Source organism: Mixophyes fleayi, chromosome 8 (assembly GCF_038048845.1).
Source record: "Mixophyes fleayi isolate aMixFle1 chromosome 8, aMixFle1.hap1, whole genome shotgun sequence".
NCBI classification, from domain to species: domain Eukaryota; kingdom Metazoa; phylum Chordata; class Amphibia; order Anura; family Limnodynastidae; genus Mixophyes; species Mixophyes fleayi.
Window position 1 is genome coordinate 92,975,177 of NC_134409.1, and position 18,910 is coordinate 92,994,086.

General features: G+C 42.7%; 1 protein-coding gene across 1 annotated transcript in view; it reads right to left on the bottom strand.

Moving 5' to 3' along the window:
* The window catches only part of GUCY2C (guanylate cyclase 2C), a 174,681-nt gene that overhangs the window by 91,874 nt on the left and 63,897 nt on the right, over positions 1-18,910 (bottom strand). Inside the window, exon 12 of the mRNA XM_075182882.1 lies at positions 1,676-1,781. Within this exon, the coding sequence (XP_075038983.1) occupies positions 1,676-1,781 (106 nt within the window). The remainder of the gene's footprint in view (positions 1-1,675; positions 1,782-18,910) is intronic.

The window sequence follows — 18,910 nt, forward strand, 5'->3', positions numbered from 1 at the left end:
GAATGGAGGTACTGCCACAATAATAACAATGATAAAGTCCAAAAAGGCAGAAGCTGCCAGGCAAATCAGCATGCAATGCAAAGGGCTTGCAGGCAGATCCTGACACCTAGTTTCTTGCCTATTGTGCTTCTGGCCTTTAGAGAAGGGATTGCTCCTTCTGGGCCTTCTTCCTCTGTTAGTCTGGATGTGGTCCGAGCTTTACAGCTTTAGGTGGACAGGACTTCTGCTGGTTGCAAGTCTGACTCTATTTTTGTGCTTTACGATTCTCATAGGAGAGGTTGGCTGACCACTAAGCAGACCATTGCTCGTTGGATTAGGTCTATTATTAAGCTTGCTTATGTGTGTAGAAATCGGCGAGTGCCTCAGGTTCTGATGGCGCACTCTCCCCGCGCGGTTGGGGCTTCCTGGGATGCTTGCCATGGAGCATCTGCAGAGCAGCTGTGTAGGGCGGCGACTGGGTCCTCAGTTCATACCTTAATGAGGTTTTGCCAGTTCAACATTTATGCATCTGTGGACACCAGTTTTGTCCGCAGTGTTTTGCGGGCTAGTAGATCAGAGCATTCCCTCCCTTAGGGGTTACTTTAGAAGGTCCCCATGGTAGCCGTGTCTCCCAGAGTGGATAAAGGAGAAAAGAAGATTTTTGTACTTAAGTTAAATCTCTTTCTGATTCCATCTGGGGGACACTGTGTTTCCTCCCTTTTGTTGTTCTACGTTTAGTTGTGTTGTTGAGCCATTTTCTTGGGACTTCAGTCCCAAGAAACTGAGGTCTGTGGGGTTGCAGTGGGGAGGAGTCAGCAGCAAACTTAGTTGTTAACTATTTAAGTGCTAACTCCATGCGCCCTCATACAACACCCCATGGTAGCAGTGTCCCCCAGATGGAATCGGGGACAGAGATTTAATTCAAGTACAAAAATCTTCTTTTTAGAATGTATCAGATAAATGATAGTGAGAATCTGATTGGTTACTATGGGCAACACCTCCACTTTTCCATTTTAGAAATTTTAAATCTTCACCTTAATCTCTTGTATTCTGTATGCACCTGCCATGAGTATAAACCTATACTATTGTATTGCACACAAGACCTGGGGCAACTAATTGAGTGCATATAATGCTGTATAGGAAATAGGGGCTGCTATAGGCGATGACTGGACACAGTTATATTGGTTCATCTGGGAAGCTGGTGGCATACATTACTAAATGCCTGTTTGCTGAACTTACTGTAGCTTCTACAAGTGAAGATACCTCCATGTGAAAACTACTATTTGATTAAATGAACTTGCATTTTAACTGCCAAACTCTACTTTGAAAGGTTACATTAAATAAATCAAAAGGTTACATCAAATACAGAAGTTATAGAACTAATATGCAGTGTAGAAACTCCTTCATTGTTTTACCCCTACTGTGCCTTCTACGTAGACTAGTGTTCTTGGGTTTAATTGTCATTTAACTATGTAATATAATCTCTAGATAGTGAAAATGTATTTATAACATACATGTACATTCTAGCTGGATTTACTCTTAAATAAATAACAGGTCCTATATAGCACTAAACTGGTTAGTTTGAAAATGTAACAGAAATTCTAAGAGACTAGAAGATTTGTATATGTATTAAGTAGATTTGCATGGTTACATTGCACACTGCAATATAGCAACATTTTGTTTAAATTGAAATCACCTTCAGGCTGACATGAGAGGTCTCATTTGTCTCTAAAGGCAAAATTTTCTCTGGTGAGATATGGGTCCATCTTCTCTGTTGAAGTTCACGTTCTTTACGGTATTTTCTACAGAGAGATTAAGGATGAGGATTGAGGATAAGCACAACAAAAAAAGCACTAAATGATCCACAAATATCCTGATAGTCCTAATATTGAAAATATGTATATTAAAAAAAGATAATAATAAAAAAATAAAATTATATATATATATATATATATATATATATATATATATACACACACACACACAGTATAATAATATCTATCTATCTATCTATATATTGAGAGTTGTGCGCTGGCCTTCGCGAAAGGTTTTTGTGACAAGATGGACCACCTATGCCACCCTGGCTGTTGCTGGGAACCGTTTGGGCTTACTTTTCCACCGTTCCCTTTCATTATCCCAAATGTGCCCTCTAACTGCAGTGGGAGGGGCTTACAAATGCTGCCACCACTGGACTCCTTACTGGCATCCAGAACCAGGTCCCCTCTGAATAACTGTCACTGCTAGGGTACCCCCTTGCTGGTACACCTGGGCTGGAACCCCTGGCCTCTTACTGTGGATCAGGGTTGCTGTGGATGGATTCCGCCTGGCCTATCACAGTGGCCAGAACTGCTGGGTAGCGTACAGGGTAGTGGTGCTGGAAAGCTGGGTCCAAACCTCAGACAGCTGGTAACGGATTAGATTTTGGGTCTAATCTGTAGGTTACAGGAGTTTCAGCATGGAGAAGTTCTCAAGCAGGTCTTTGAAGCAAGTGATGTTTATTTGCTTTCACACTGTACCAGTGATCAGGTTAGATGGAACAAAAATGATACATTCAGTACAAACCAGTGCTGTTTTATACAGTTTTGGACACAGTCTCATAGGGTAAGCCAGCCCCCTGAAGTCTGAGTAATTTTTAGTAACAGGATGCAATATGTTTACCCAAACATGGATTTAAATGCAATTTATACCTAACAAAATTTACACTTTTGTGCAATATCCTGAATCCCATTGATCGGAGATTTCCTTTCACTTTAACCAGGATACAGGCAACGACTCCTTGCCGTGCATTCAAGTGTTGGTCACTCACATTGAATCATCATCATCATCATCATCTATTTATATAGAGCCACTAATTCTGCAGCACTGTACAAAGAACTCATTCACATCAGTCCCTGCCCCATTGGAGCTTACAGTCTAAATTCCCTAATATAGACAGACATTCACACACACAGACAGAGAGGGAGACAGACAGAGAGGGAGAGACTAGGGTCAATTTTGATAGCAGCCAATTAACCTATCAGTATGTTTTTGGAGTGTGGGAGGAAACCGGAGCACTCGGAGGAAACCCACACAAACACAGGGAGAACATACAAACTCCACACAGATAAGGCCATGGTCGGGAATTGAACTCATGACCCCAGTGCTGTGAGGCAGAAGTGCTAACCACTAGGCCACTGTGAAAATAGAAAAATAGACTTATTTAGCATTTCCTGCTATCCACAATACAGACTCCCTCCTCACATATGCCTAATTGGAGATTTCCTCGAGCAAAGTTACAAAAACCCCAAACAAGACATTTAATCTACCAAAATACACAAAAGACTTCCTCAGCAAAATTATATTGCATCAGAAATGAATACCTCAGAAATTAATGCCATTCCTGTACAAAGTGCCACACGATATAGTAAAATCAGTACATTGCAATGATATAAATAAGCGCCCTGCGCTATTTCCTTTACATAAACTTATACCATAAGTTATTTATAAGTGATCCAGTCACATTTTGATTTTGGATCTGGGTTTAATTAAACATTGTGAAAAATACAGATCGGGCCTCCTGTTAACATTCATTTCCAGTATTTCCAGTCTATTTTCTAAAGATCCCTTCACAACTGTCCCAATTTTCACCAGTTTTGGCCAAAGTCTGCAGCGAGTTGTCTTAATGAAGGATTTTGTAATTCTGCTATCGTTGCATTTGCTTTGTCCGATTCAATTCAAAAAATAATAATTTGCACAGTGTTGATATCTCTCTATCATTGCACCCAAGTCCCCTTCACATGTTTAGACTTACTATTACAGTAATTGAATACATAAATAACCACACGAACACCAATGTAAATTTGGCAATAGGTCACAGAATTTATTTAAACAAAAATAGTGGCAAAGAGAGCAATGTGAGTCGGCTAACAACTAATAGCAAAACCAAACAGTGGAAGGTCACATTGCCATTACACCACTGGTCCCAGGATATAATTCTTCACAATGTTACAGCTTCCTAGTAACCATCATAAGCTTTTAGAACTAGTAGGAAAGGTCTTCACCTATAGCAGCTGCCTTTCCTGTAGAGTTGGACGCTTTCATAGGAACTCTATGAGCAGGGACCTGTAGAACAGTGACAGGAGAAATGGCGATAATAGCACGCCCTCCCCCCCACGTCCATTCAGGAGGCAGCAATAATTTAATTACAGCCGTGCCCTGCCTGCCTGTTACTAGCCGGAATGCAGCGGCAGTGTGAGAGGCTTCCTGGCTGGCAGGATGCGGCCGTAGTTTGGATACACTCGAGCCATCGCCGTAGCTCGTGACATACAATTGGCCGGTGCAAAATTTAATGTCAAAGTGAAAACACCCCTCACACACAAACACCATACTTGCCAACTTTTCCTCGTTGGCTTCAGGGAGATCTCGGGAAGGTGGGCGTGTGGGGGCGTGGCTTGACGAATCGCATCATTTTGGCACCGCCCCCTAATTGATCGGCACAATTTTGGCCAATTACAAGACGGGGCGGGGCTAAGATGTTATGCATTATTAAGCCCCCCCCCCCTGCCACTAATCTATTGCGGGGGCGAGAACCGGGGGGTCTCCCAGAAATGCGGGAGTCTCACGGACATTCCGGGAGAGTAGACAACTATGCGTTAAAGAAAAGCAGCTAATGAATCTCTAGAGACTGAAGTGTCTTTTACATTTCTGTCTCCATTACTGAAGTCATGTTGTCTTACCTGTCAGTCTTGGATTAAATCTTGGTCTCCATGAAAATGGCCACCTCCATAGGCATCAATACATGGACATAGGACACAATTTCTGAACTGTGTCATCATGCCACAGATGGCGAAGCCAACCACGTCTCGTACTGGCTCAGCATCAGGGAGAATGCCAGACTCTTCAGGGAGTGAGGGAGATCACCCCTATTTCAGGGAGTCTCCCTGACATTCAGGGAGAGTTGGCAAATATGACAAACACCCTTTTTTTTTAATATGGATGTGACTGAATGAGCCTTTGAAAACTGACAATTATTGAAAAATAAAAAAAAGACTATTATAATAATATGTAGCCTCTTTTGGGGTGTGCAACTGCTGCTAAATCTTACACACAAGCACACATTTTTTTTCAAAATTATTTCATTTGTCACTACCCCACATAAGATTACTTTAACTAGAAAAACCTTAAATTTTAAAAGAAATAAGCCTATTTGTTTTTTAGGCTCTACTGCCAAAAGTCAGACAGCAAAAGCACACTGTTTTTCTTCAATAAATAAATATACTACTTATTCCAGAATGATATCCAAGTAACACAGTCTGTATATACTGTCTAGTGCTATTATATATATACAATGCATTAATAACAGCCAGTAGCCACTAGTCCATGTAAATTCTATTTAAGCAATTGATCAGCAAATTATTGTAGCTGACTATTCTCTACAGAAATGCTTTACAATAGTGACAGGATTCTATTGCTTTCTTATGTCCCTGGTTCACCCTGAATGCTATTTCATGAGCAAAGTAACATAGCTAACCTCCTCCCTACATGCTGTCTGTTCTAAAATGGCACTTGTAAAAACGAGGGACAACTATATATAAAGATGGTGATCCAAAAATCGCAAGAGTACGATATACACACACACACATTATATACATACATATATATATATATATATATATATATATATATATATAATGTGTGTGTGTGAAAAGCACGCCAAACAGACTGCTCCTCACACAGGTTTTGCTGAACCACTTAGCTGTTTATTCTCCTGTCAGGATGAATAAAACAGCCTCTGCAGTGTCTTCAGCAATCACACCACACATATTTACAAAGTCCCATAGCCCTGACACTGGCTATTACTTGGCACCAGTCTCCCCACCCACAGCACAAGTCAGCTATTTATGCTTCCTACCTAGCACTGCACTAGCTGATTCCTTAACTGATTAGGCCCAGATGCTCCACCTGTATTTGTGCGAGTGTGCAGAGTCTCTGCATCCACAGCCTGCAGCTCCCCAGGGAAACCACCAGTATGGCAAACTGCCCCTATTGCCACATACCCATCCCCTTAGCTTCGTCAACCTAGGCAAATTTGGACACTACGGGGAGCTGGAAGGAGCATCTTCATTTTTATGCACAGCTCCTGGCCTATGCTCTATGCTGAAATGAAAGGGTTGCAATGCCAAGAACCACCGGGTCACTCTGTCATTGACCTTCTTATTTATCTGCATCCATTTTAATGAAGCATGGTCTGTCACTAAAAAGGTAGTATCGGAGGGCTTCCACAGCTCATTTGATGGCGAGGCACTCCTGTTCAACAGTTGCATATTTCTTTTCTCTAGGTAAGAGTTTGCGACTTAGATACAAGATGGGTTTTCATCTCCTTCTACTTTTGTGACAATACTGCGCCCATATCAACTCCCAAGGTATCGGTCTGCAGATAAAATTTCTTAGTGAAATCTGGTGCTTGTAGCACCAGTGCTGTACACAAAGCCATCCTTAGGTCTTCCCAGGTAGTTTCTGTAGCCTCAGGCCAGCTTAGCTTGTCTGGACAGGCTTTCTTGAGAAGCTCTGTCAGTGGTGTAGCAAGAGTAGCAAAGCTCTCTTTGAATCGGCTGTAGTAACCTACCAAGCCCAGAAATATCCTCAATTGGGTTTTCTTCTCTGGCTTGGGCCTCTTCACCTTGTTGACCTGGGATTTGACCTTCCCACGTTGAGCTATATATCCCAGGTATTTTGCTTCTGGCATGACTAATGCACATTTTTCAGGATTGCCCGTATGTGGCATATGCTCTATGGGGCTTCAAGAGCTTATCCATAGCCCTCTGGAATGTGGCAGGTGCCCCATGCAGCCCAAAAGTCAATACTTAATATTGAAGTAGGGGTATCTGTGAATAACCTTTTAGAAGGTCTAATGTGGACAAATACATACTCCCGGCTATATTCTCTACCAGTTCATCTATTTGTGGCGTGGAATACGTGTCAAACTGGGAGACCTTATTTAACGCTCTAAAGTCGTTGCAAAAGCCTATCACACAATTGGACTATTTCACTCGCTGGTGGATTCTTCCAAAACGTCCAGTTGAAGCATGTTTTCAACTTCCCTCACCACAGTTCGTCTTGCCTCGGGTATACGGTAGGGTTGTTGTTTAACTGCCACCCCAGAGGGTATGACTATATCATGCTCTATCAGAGTAGTACGCCTAGGGACAGAAGAAAAAGACATACCTGTTTTTACCTCCTGTTGCTTCCAAGGTGACGTCAAGGAGGTCTCAATGGGTACCTCACAGGCATCTGTTTTAACAGCTAGCATTGAAGTCTCAGGATTCTCCTCATGCCAAGGTTTTAGTAAATTGACATGGTAAATTTGTTCTTCTTGTTTTCTACCCAACTGGTGGCCCTATAGTTCACTGGGCTAAACGCCTCTTTGACTTCATAAGGTCTCAGCCAGTGGGCAAAGATCTTACTTTCCTGGATGGGAACAAGAACCAAAACCTTGTAGCCTGGGTTGAAGGAACGAACTACTGACTGAGTGTCATAATGCTTTCTCTGATGCTTCTGGGCATCCTCTAAGTGTTCTTTCACTAGAGGTCCTATTTGTCTCATCCTTTTATACAGTTTGGCAACAAACTGAACCACATTTGGCTCTTTAGCTTTTTGCTGTTCCCAACCTTACTTAAGGATGTCCAAAATGCCCCTAGGTTGTCGTCCATACAAGAGTTCAAATGGACTAAACCCTGTTGAGGCTTGAGGTACCGCAAAAATTAGAAAAGGGAGAAGTGTATCCCAATCTCTTTTCTTGTGCCACCGCCCTCCTAATAATTTGTTTTAAACTACGGTTAAAGTGCTCCACCAGCCCATTTGTTTGTGGGTAATAGACTGTGGTGCGGAGTGCTTTTACACCAAGTAGCTGACTTAACTCCTTCGTCAATTTTGACATAAAGGGGGTGCCCTGGTCTGTTAGAATTTCTTTCGGAATCCTCAATCTCATATAAAGAAGTAGTATATCCTTTGCTATGGTACTTGACTTGATATTACGTAGGGGATTGGCTTCTAGATAGTGTGTGGCATAGTCCAGAATCACCAAAACATACTGGTGTCCACGAGCTGATTTCTCTAGTGGACCCACCAGGTCCATTCCTATTCGGTCAAAGGGAACTTGAACGACTGGCATAGGAAGCAATGGGGCCCTATAATCTGTATTTGACATACTGGGCAGAATAAGCAATACCTTTTTATGGCCGTACATATTCCTGGCCTGTAAAACCATAGTAGAACCAAGTTTTGAGTCTTATCCTCTCCCAAATGACCCCCACAAACATGTTTGAGCAGCTTTCAATACTAAACGTACATGTACCTGCGGCATTAACAGTTGTTGAACATTTTTCTCCTGAACAGCCCGGCACTATCCAACAAATCCCCTTTAATAAAAAAAATAAGGTACACCATCAGTTTTTTCCATACCCTTATCTTCCACAACAGTTTTAAATGCATTTTCTAGAGAGTCATCCTTAAGCTGACCTCTAGCAAAGTCTTGCAATGAAATCAGCCTTGGAATTGGGGACCAGTCCTCAACTTTGTCTGGTGGCCCCAAATTCTCTACGACAGTGTCACCGGCAAGTGATTGTCTCAATGGCTCCTTTTGTTTCCTAGGGCAAAACTTGGGACGAGCAGCAGTTGTGGACCTGTATTCAGCATCCATAGGCGACAGTTCTGTAATTTCTTTTCCCGGGTCCAGTGAGAGTTGGACTGGTTCTTTTAAGGCTGGACTTTCGGCTGGTGTATCAGTTGTCAATGTGTTCAGCCGGATCTGGTCACTAAGAACCTCCTGAAACAGCATAAAGTCTCGCCCCCGGATAAGGGGGTATGGTAGTTTAGGGACTATGGCAGCTACTACTTAAACTGTTTGGACTTTTTGGGTAATAGGAAGGAGAGTCCATTCATCAGTAGCTCCATGAATGCATAGCCCCTTCACCTTAGGTCCTTGTCATTACGTCTTTTGGAACCACAGAACTGGAGATGAATGTCAACTTGCTTCCCGAGTCTACCAGGGCCAAACCAGTAGATTTATTAAGACAGTCATCTGAAATAGCAATGGATTCCCAGTAGAAGGGGACATGGTGCAAGAACTAGGAAAGGCTGGTACTAGTTGAGCAAAAAAAACCAATCCACTGGTTCTTGCTGCTTTGGACATTCAGCACAGAAATGCCCAGGTCTGGCATATTCAAAATGTTGAGGTGAAGAAACTTTCCTTGCTTGCTCCGCCAGCCGGGGTGTCAACTTTGGCTTGGAGAACAGTTTTGGATTACCCTCTGGAGCCTTAGACATATGTTGCAGGGTCGAATAACGGTCTATCACCATAACAAGCTCCTCATAAGACTGTGGATCCGCTTGTAGTACCCATCTCTGTAAGCTCCTATCCAGACCACAGACACAATAGCCAATTGCCAGTTTCTCCACCATACGGCCAAGTGAATTGGTATTTGGCTGCAACCAAGTCTTTATCACTTTAGAGAGTTCAGCCAGATGTGAGCAAACCACTTTTACTGGGAGATAACGCCAGTCATGGTAGAACTGAACTCTCCCAGCTCCAGTCATACCTATCCGGGCTAAAATCTCAGCCTTTACTTGCTGATAGACAGCAGGCTGCTCAGACAAATCAACATAAGCACACTGAGCTTCACCGCTCAAATATGGCAACAGTTTTTCCGCCCAGATTCCTGGAGGCCATTTAAGTCTTGTGGCGACTTTCTCAAAGGCTGAGATATGCCTCCACATCATCTGAGGAGGCCATTTTCTGCAAGACAGACACCTCAGACACATCATGCACCTGCCTCACTTGAGCTAGCTCTTTATGCAAGAGCTTTGTATTTTCTATCTGGGTTTCTGCAACCTGCAGCATTTGGACCTGCTGCGCTTGTTGCATAGCGGTTACATCCAGCACTGCCCCCTGCTGCTCCTGCATAGTGGCCACATTCACCAAAGCCCTCAAGAGTTCCTCCATATTGCTGTTTTAGCGTGAAGGAAAGGGAAGTTTTGCTTCCCTAAGCATAAATGAAAGGTTTAATGGAACAATGGAATATGGGAGGGTTGCGCTTCCTAGTGTATATAGTAAGCAGCCAGGGGAAATTTAAAAACTAAAGGAGAAAGGACCCAATCTTGTGATGAATTGGATAAAGAAATGAGTTCCCAGTGAAAGGATGTATAAGTAAATACGATTTTGATAGAAAGGCTTTATAAACAAAGGTGTGCAGTTAATATATAAACACATGCACAAACAAATGGTAAAGAGTGACCACTCAAGTAATAAAAACAAAAAGAAAAAAACCCAGAATAAATTAAGCCAATTCAGCAGAGCAATCTGCACTAGTAACACATATTGACGATAATAAGTTTTGCTGTCCTAAAATATAGGAACAGAAATCAAGATTGATAATAGTTCTCAAGGGCATAATACGGTCCTGATACACATAAAGTCCAAGAGTTCATCTAATAAAGATATAAAATTGTAAGGCGCTGCAAATTACCCTTATATTACGACATGTGCTGCAGCTCTTCAAAGACAGAATCTGAACTGTCAAAAATGACCAGCCGTTTTATTCTGTTCTCAATCTATTTGAATATTTATATTAATAAAGTGTTCATCTAATAAAGAACTGGGGCTGACGGTATCTGTTCTCAATCAGAGCAAAATTGCAATACTGTTCTAGTAAAGAGAATGAGTGTCTGAATATTGACCAGGATGTGAATGTTGATCAAGGAGGAATACGGCGACAATCGGCGGTCTGGGAAGTGATTAAAAACACTCCCATTTCTTCGGTGGATTCCCCTGAGGAGAATTCACCTTCTCGGATTATTGAAGTTCTGGCGATAGATCACTGCATCTGGGGGCTGAACCGCGATTTGCAAAGGTGGGTGCTGCAATCAGACCCACAAACTTATGAAGAACTTGCCACCATGGTAGAAAGGTTTTGTGCGCTACAGCAAATGACTAAAGAACCTTCATTTGTGCCAAAGCCGCTGCCACGCCAAAAGCCAGGTTTGACACTCCATGCTACAGGGCCCAATGGCAAAACTGTTACGGACAGAGGGCCAGGTGCAAAGCTGTCTAATCTGAAGTGTTTTGAATGTGGTGAGCCAGGCCACTTTAAGGCAGAGTGTCCTAAACTACAGGAACCCATGGACTGTTCTGTGGCACATATTGGGCCTGCATTTCCAAGCTGTTTAACCATGAGTCCCACATCAGGAAGTCCTTGTTTGTTCCGGGTGACTGTGCTAATCAACCAAAACCTTGTTCTGGCATGGTTGACTCGGGGAGTGAACTCTCATTGGTTTCCAGCTCTGCCTTACCCAAAACCATAACTTCTCGGTTGCCCAAGGTGAAGGTTCTTTGCGTACATGGCACGACAGAGGAGTATGAAAGAACAATACTACCAGTCACACTCAAAGACAAAACTGTTATGGTGGTAGCTGCCATAGCACCTAAACTCCCATATCCACTCATTTTGGGGCGAGACTTCCCACTGTTTAATGATGTCCTCGGTGAGCGGATCCGGCCGGACATGCCGGCAACTGATGCAACGGTCGGAAGCCCAGTCTTAAAGGAACCGCCTAAGAATCCACAACATCTGGACATCGATCTTTGGGAACCGCCACACCGGAATGCCATCCTGAGAGTCACAGCAGGAGTTCCACAAAAGCATCCACCTGCAGGGAAACATGAACAGTCCAAACTAGCATTGGTCGGTGATGTCGCAGATGAGCACACCCCGCCTGTCAGTGAGAATACGGACTGGTCCGCAATACCAATTTTGTTTCCTCTGCAGGACTTTGCTCGAGACCAACTTAATGATGCCACTTTGGAACATGCCTTTAAAAGTGTGACTGAGGTAAATGGGGTAGCGAAAGCCGCCCAGCCTGCAGAAGGTATACCATATTTTATTGTTAAAAATAATTTCCTGTATAGAGTTGCTAATGTACAGGGGGAAAAAGTAGAACAATTAATGGTTCTTCAGATCCATGTACCCCTAGTGTTAAAAGCAGCACACACACATGTCTGTGGGGGACACCTAGGGGAGGATAAAACACAGGAACGAGTTCTGCTTAGGTGTTACTGGCCCGGTGTACACATGGCAGTGAAAAAGTATTGCCGGTCCTGTCCCATTTGTCAGAGAACCTGTCCCAAACCCATGTACAGGGCACCTCTCATTCCTATACCAATAGTACAAGTTCCCTTTGAACGGATAGCCATGGACCTTGTGGGGCCACTGGAAAAATCTGCACGTGGGCACCAATATATACTAGTGGTGCTTGACTATGCAACCAGATATCCAGAGGCAATTCCCCTACGAAACATAAAGTCCAGCACCATAGCTAGAGAACTTGTATTGATATTTACATGCTTGGGTATACCCAAAGAAATTCTCACAGATCAGGGTACTCCATTCATGTCTAAACTGATGAAGGACATGTGCCAGTTGCTAGGGGTTATGGCGCTTCACACCTCTGTATACCATCCACAAACAGATGGCTTGGTGGACCGCTTTAACCGCACATTAAAGCACATGCTCAGGAAAGCAGTGGCTCAAGAGAAAAAAGATTGGGACACTCTTATTCCCTATTTGATGTTTGCCATCCATGAGGTACCTCAAGCTTCAACAGGGTTTAGTCCCTTTGAGCTATTGTTTGGGAGACAGTCCAGGGGTATCTTGGATATGTTAAAAGAAGGGTGGGAGCAGCAAGGTCCCAGGGAGCCAAATCTGGTACAATTTGTGTCTCAAATGTATGAGAGGCTAGGAACGATAGGGCCCATTGTGCAGCAACATGTAAAAGAGGCTCAGGAACGACAGAGAAAAAGTTATGATAAAAGTTATGTTGTTCGATCTTTCATGCCTGGGGACAAGGTCCTAGTCCTGGTTCCCACCCAGGAAAGCAAACTTTTCGCCCATTGGCAGGGTCCATATGAGATTCTAGAGGCTGTCGGTCCTGTCAATTACAGAGTCTGCCAGTTAGGTAGGAGAAGAGAGGAGCAAATATATCATGTTAACCTCCTTAAACCTTGGCATGATGAGGAAACCTCTCCTCAGGTAGTGAGTACTGCCATTGAAAAGTCTGAAGTGCCCATAGAGCCAGCTTTGTCCATTCAGCAGAGACAACAGACTGAAGAAATGATTAGCCGGAACAGGGATTCCTTCTCTTTCATTCCTGGGCGCACTACCTTAATCGAACACGACATTGTCACTGCACCAGGAGTCATTGTAAAGCAGTAGCCATATCATATTCCAGAAGCCAGACGGGTGGACGTGAGAAAAGAGATTGAGAAGATGCTCCAGTTAGATGTGATTGAAGAGTCCACTAGTGAGTGGAATAGTCCCATTGTGCTTGTCCCGAAATCCAATGGGACAATTAGGTTCTGCAATGACTTTAGGCGCCTAAACAGTATGTTGCAGTTTGATGCCTATCCGATGCCACGTGTGGATGAACTAGTGAAAATCTTGCTGGTAGCAATTATTTAACAACCCTTGACCTAACAAAGGGTTATTGGCAAGTTCCCCTGACTTCCGCGGCCAAGCCAAAGACTGCATTTTCCACCCCTGATGGTCTCTATCAATATAAAGTCCTACCCTTTGGGTTGCATGGGGCACCTGCCACTTTCCAAAGGGCCATGAATAAATTGCTACGACCTCACACAGCTTATGCAGCCGCTTACCTGGACGATATAGTGATTTATACCCCAGACTGGGGATCACATTTAGCCAAAGTTGAGGCGGTCTTAGCTTCATTAAGGTCAGCAGGGTTAACAGCTAACCCAGAGAAATGTGCCATAGCCATGAGAGAAGCCAAATATTTGGGGTACATTGTTGGTCGAGGGCATGTAAAACCCCAGCTAGACAAAGTGGAGGCAGTCAAAAATTGGGCAAGACGAGGAAAAAAGTCGCAGTCAAGAACCTTTTTAGGCTTAGTAGGTTACTACAGGCGGTTTGTAAGCAACTTCGCCACTAGAGCTGCTCCACTTACGGACATGTTATAAAAAAGTTGTCCAGATAGATTAACCTGGTCTGACTCTGCAGAAACCGCCTGGTCTGATCTTCGGTTAGCTCTTTTTCCTCTCCAGTTCTACAAGCACCAGATTTTACCCGGAGGTTCTTCCTCCAAACTGATGCTTCTGGTGTTGGCTTAGGTGCAGTCTTGTCACAGGAGAAGAATTGAGTAGAAAACCCTGTCCTGTACCTAAGCCGTAAGTTGCTTCCAAGGGAACAAAAATATGCCACTGTGGAGAAAGAATGTCTCGCCATAAAATGGGCTACAGAAGCTCTGCACTATTATCTCCTAGGCAGAGAGTTCACCTTAATAACAGACCATGCACCATTAAGATGGATGCAGAACAACCGGGAGATAAATGCCAAGGTAACCCGTTGGTTCTTGGCACTACAACCTTTCAAGTTCTCAGTAGAACACAGACCTGGGATTCTACACAAAAATGCAGATGCGTTGTCACGAAAATATGCGCTCCCCGCGAAGTCTGCGTCCCCCTACTTAGAGACGCTAGGGGGAGGGATATGTAACAAAAGGAGGCATTTAGCTGGCAATATGCAGAGAAAGCAGGGAAGTAGAGTAAAACATTTGTGCAGTAATGCACCTAGATTGAATGTGAAGACTTATTTATGAAAAACAATAGTTTAAGTTTGGTTAAACTTACATGATTTGAAATCCTTCCTCTCAGCAAACAGACAGGGTGTGTCTGTTAGTCCAAACAGAGCCAGGGATGGGAGTTTCCTTTTAAAGAGAAGGTGGGTGTGTCACCTGTCCATCAAGCTAAGGCTGGGGGAGGAGTATCAGGTATAAAAGCTTGTTTGTATCATTTGTTCACGGAGACCAACGCTGGGGTAGCTGGCTGGTCTTGAGAGAGAGCTGGTCTATGTATAGCAAGCGTTTAGGGTCTCCATAATTGCTGTGAAAGTATACGGTGTCAAAACATTTATCATCCTGACAATAAAGCTACATAAAAAGGAAGAAGTTGTTCGCGTGTGCTTCTGCAGTAGCGGGCTCTTGCCACAGTATCTTTATATGTACATAATGCAATTAAACTCAGCAACAACAATGTATGAAAAACAATATATATAAATAAAGAGTAATAGACTGTCGCCTATCGGTTTCTTATTGGTCAGATAAATCAGAACAATAAACAAAAATGAAATCACTTTGTATCAAGTGTGAAACAATGAAATGTACAGCAGTAAATGCCAAATAAACCTGGTCTTTACTTGGCCAATAGAAATGAGGAGAATAAATAGGACTAGTTGAATGGATGTATGAACTGGTCGATGTATGTCTCTACATTACAGGAATCATAAAAAGGTGTTTAAATCGAAATCTCTGTTGAGACCACCTGGTGCAAGGGTTTTAAGGGTATATATAAACCTAGCCTATTCTTGTGAGGTGAGTCTCACATAGTCACCCCCTCGCCATATTCTAGCCACTTTTTGTATACCAATAAATTTTAGCAGAGTAGGATCGTGATTGTGATATCTTGAAAAGTGCTCTGGGATACTGTGTGATTTGAACTGATTCTTGATATTTCTTTGGTGCTCCACAATTCTAATTGATAACCTCCTAATTGTCCTCCCCACATACTGCTTGTCGCATGGGCACTCAAACAAGTATACTAATACTACTGTATCACAGGTCAATCTCTTCTTGATCTCAAACTCTTCCCCAGTGATGGATGAAGTGAAGGATGTGACTGCTTTGGTTGCTTTGATCTTGCTAGTCTTGCAAGCTGCATAACTATTACACTAATAGTAACCTGCTGTTCTTTCAGTGAGCCATGTACCTTCGTTGTCTGCTTTCTCAGGGGGAATTGTGCTTTTAACTAGTCTGGATTTGAGGTTCCCAGATTTCTTGTACACAAATTTTGGTCTTGGGGCAGGACATTCCTAAGCTCGCTATCACCTATGAATAAGTTCCACTAAATAAGTTCCTGCTGAACATGGTGATAAAGGGTAGGATTGGTGCTTTTCTCACATTGTGATCTTCACTCTGATCATTTATCTTCCTTATAAGTTAAACTCTCTTGGTTTCCCTCAACTTTAAATAGGCCTTTTCTACAGTAACATTATCATAGTTCTTTTCCAGAAACCTATTTTTAAGGAAAATGGCCTGTTTGTCATAGTAGGACAAATGTGAGCAATTGCGCCTCAGCCTGGTATATTTCCCCTTGGGAATGTTGTTAAGCCAGTTGGCGTGGTGACTACTTGAAGTAGAATAAAGGAATTACAGTCAACCTGCTTAAAGAATTTTTTTTTGCAAGTTGACTGTCCTTAATAAAGATTTCTAGGTCAATGGATTCAACACTTTTGTTCCTAATGTTACTGGTAAATACTATGTTGAGGTTGTTGTCATTGATTTGCGTAATAAACTGATCGAATGCTGTTAGATCCCCTGTCCAGATATAAAAAAATGTCATCTATATAGCGACACCCTTAAGGAAGTAGGCAGATAAGGGGTCATTGCTCCTGGTGTTCAGCTGCTCCCAATGGACTACAAACAGGTTTGTGTAACTGGGTGCAAACTTTGCGCCCATAGCAGCCCTGCAAACCTGCTTGTAGTATCTCCCACTGGATCAAAAATAATTATGATGTAAGACAAATGCAATACTATCCACAAGAAATTCTATTTGCTCTGATGGAAGATCAGATTGGGTTTCTAGAATGGTCTTAATATATGCAAAGAGTTGGCTCTTTTAAATACTTGACTTCTCTAGTTATATCAAACCCATGTTGAACAGGCAAGCCGTGGCTAACATTATGACAGGGGTCCCTCGAATTGTTGTCTCCAGTATGGTGCTGCATGAAGATACGATCACGCGTTTCTTCTTGCGTACGCATTTAAGTGTTTATTTTGAATTACACATATCCTAATTATGCCTGTGCATTTGGAGTAAATGCTGCCAACTGTAAATGAGCCCCAAAACTCTATACATAAAAATCAGCCAGTCACACATAAGATCATAATCAGCAGCTATTTATATAGCACCACTAATTCCGCAGTATCTGTAGAAAAATGTGCAGTGCTATATGCAGATAGCAGCATATTTTAATAACTAAACCATGCCAAATAAGTTAAGCAAGGGTGATAAATGAAACAGAGTACTGAGTACCAAAGTAAATGAAGCTGATACTACTTTCAGAGTTCTCTTGTGTGAACAGTTCAGTGGCTACTCTTTGTGTTCCAAACAGTTCTCAGAAATAACATATGCATGAAATTGCTCACTTAATGGCCATCTTAGGCTGGGTACACACTACAGGGTTTTCAGCCAATTATCGGGCCAAACACGCAACCATAATTTTGCCTGATATCGCATTAGTGTGTATACTTGAACGATGAACGATTATTGTTCCAAAGCACATTGTATCATTTCATTTGATTTTTAAACTGAACTAAAAACGTTCAACGATGGAACGATGTTGTTCCAATCCTGCAGTGTGTATGCACTCAGGACCGGCAGTGTCCATAGATCTCTATGGAGTGTGCAGAGTCACAATCTTTTCAGACGATGGTTATGACAGATAAAGAACACAGAGCTGAAGGTAAATCTTGTAAAACTTGTTTAGTGTGTACAAATGAATCGACACACTGATTGGGACTGGTTTTTTTTTCCAGTTGTTGGTAAAATCGTTAACTATGTTGCATCGGGAGAGATTTTCTGTAGTATGTGCTCAGCCTTATTCATATATAGCTTGGTTCTGTATGGCAGCTAACAATCCTAAAGCTCCTCAAATTATAGGAAGTATTTCCAAACCAAGCCAAATATCAAGGGAAGCATTCATCTTACCTCTCACACTAACGTGTTTCATCTCATCTTGTCTTGTTCCAAATACACATTTACTTGCTGTGACAGGATAGACCAGTTATGCCACCCTGTCTGTTGTTGCTGCGAACCAGCAGGGCTTACTTGCCACCATTCCCTTTCTTTATCCCAGTTGCGCCCTCGCTGTAGTAGGAGGGGCTTACAATGCTGCCACCACTTGACTCCTTAACGGCATCTAGAACTGTGTTACTTCTGGATAACTGTCGCTGCTAGTGTACCCCCTTGCTAGTGAACCTGGACTGGTACCCCTGACCACTTCCTATACATCAGGGATGTTGCGGATGGATCCCCCTGGCCTATCACACTGGCTGGAGCTACTGGGTAATGGGAAGAGCAATGGTACTAGGAGCTGGGTCCACACTTCAGAACAGCCGGAAAAGGATTAGAGTTGAGTCTAATCTGTAGGTCACAGGAAATTACAGCAGGGAAGAAGTTGTCAAGCAGGTCTTGAAGCAAGTGATGTTTATTTAGCTCAAGTGTCCTGACAAGGACAGTTCACACTGGTTGAAGGTACCAGTGATCAGAAAATAAGATGGATAAATAATGATACATTTTAGCAGTGCTGCTTTATACAGTTTTGGACACAGTCTAGCAGGGGGTAAGCCAGCCCCCTGAAGAAGTTATTTTTAGTATGCAATATGTTCCCTGAAACATGGATTTAAATGCAATTTATACTTAAAAAAAATTGTACACTTATCTGTGATATCCTACATCACATCATCATCACCATTTACTTATATAGCGCCACTGATTCCGCAGCGCTGTACAAAGAATTCATTCACATCAGTCTCTGCCCCATCGGAGCTTACAGTCTAAATTCCCTAACATACACACACACATACACACACACACACACACACTAGGGTCAATTTAGATAGCAGCCAATTAACCTATCAGTATGTTTTTGGAGTGTGGGAGGAAACCGGAGCATGCGGAGGAAACCCACGCAAACACGAGGAGAACATACAAACTCCACATAGATAAGACTATGGTCGGGAATTGAACTCATGACCCCAGCGCTGTGAGGCAGAAGTGCTAACCACTTAGCCACCATGTTGTTTACAAAGGGTTGGGTACATTTCAACG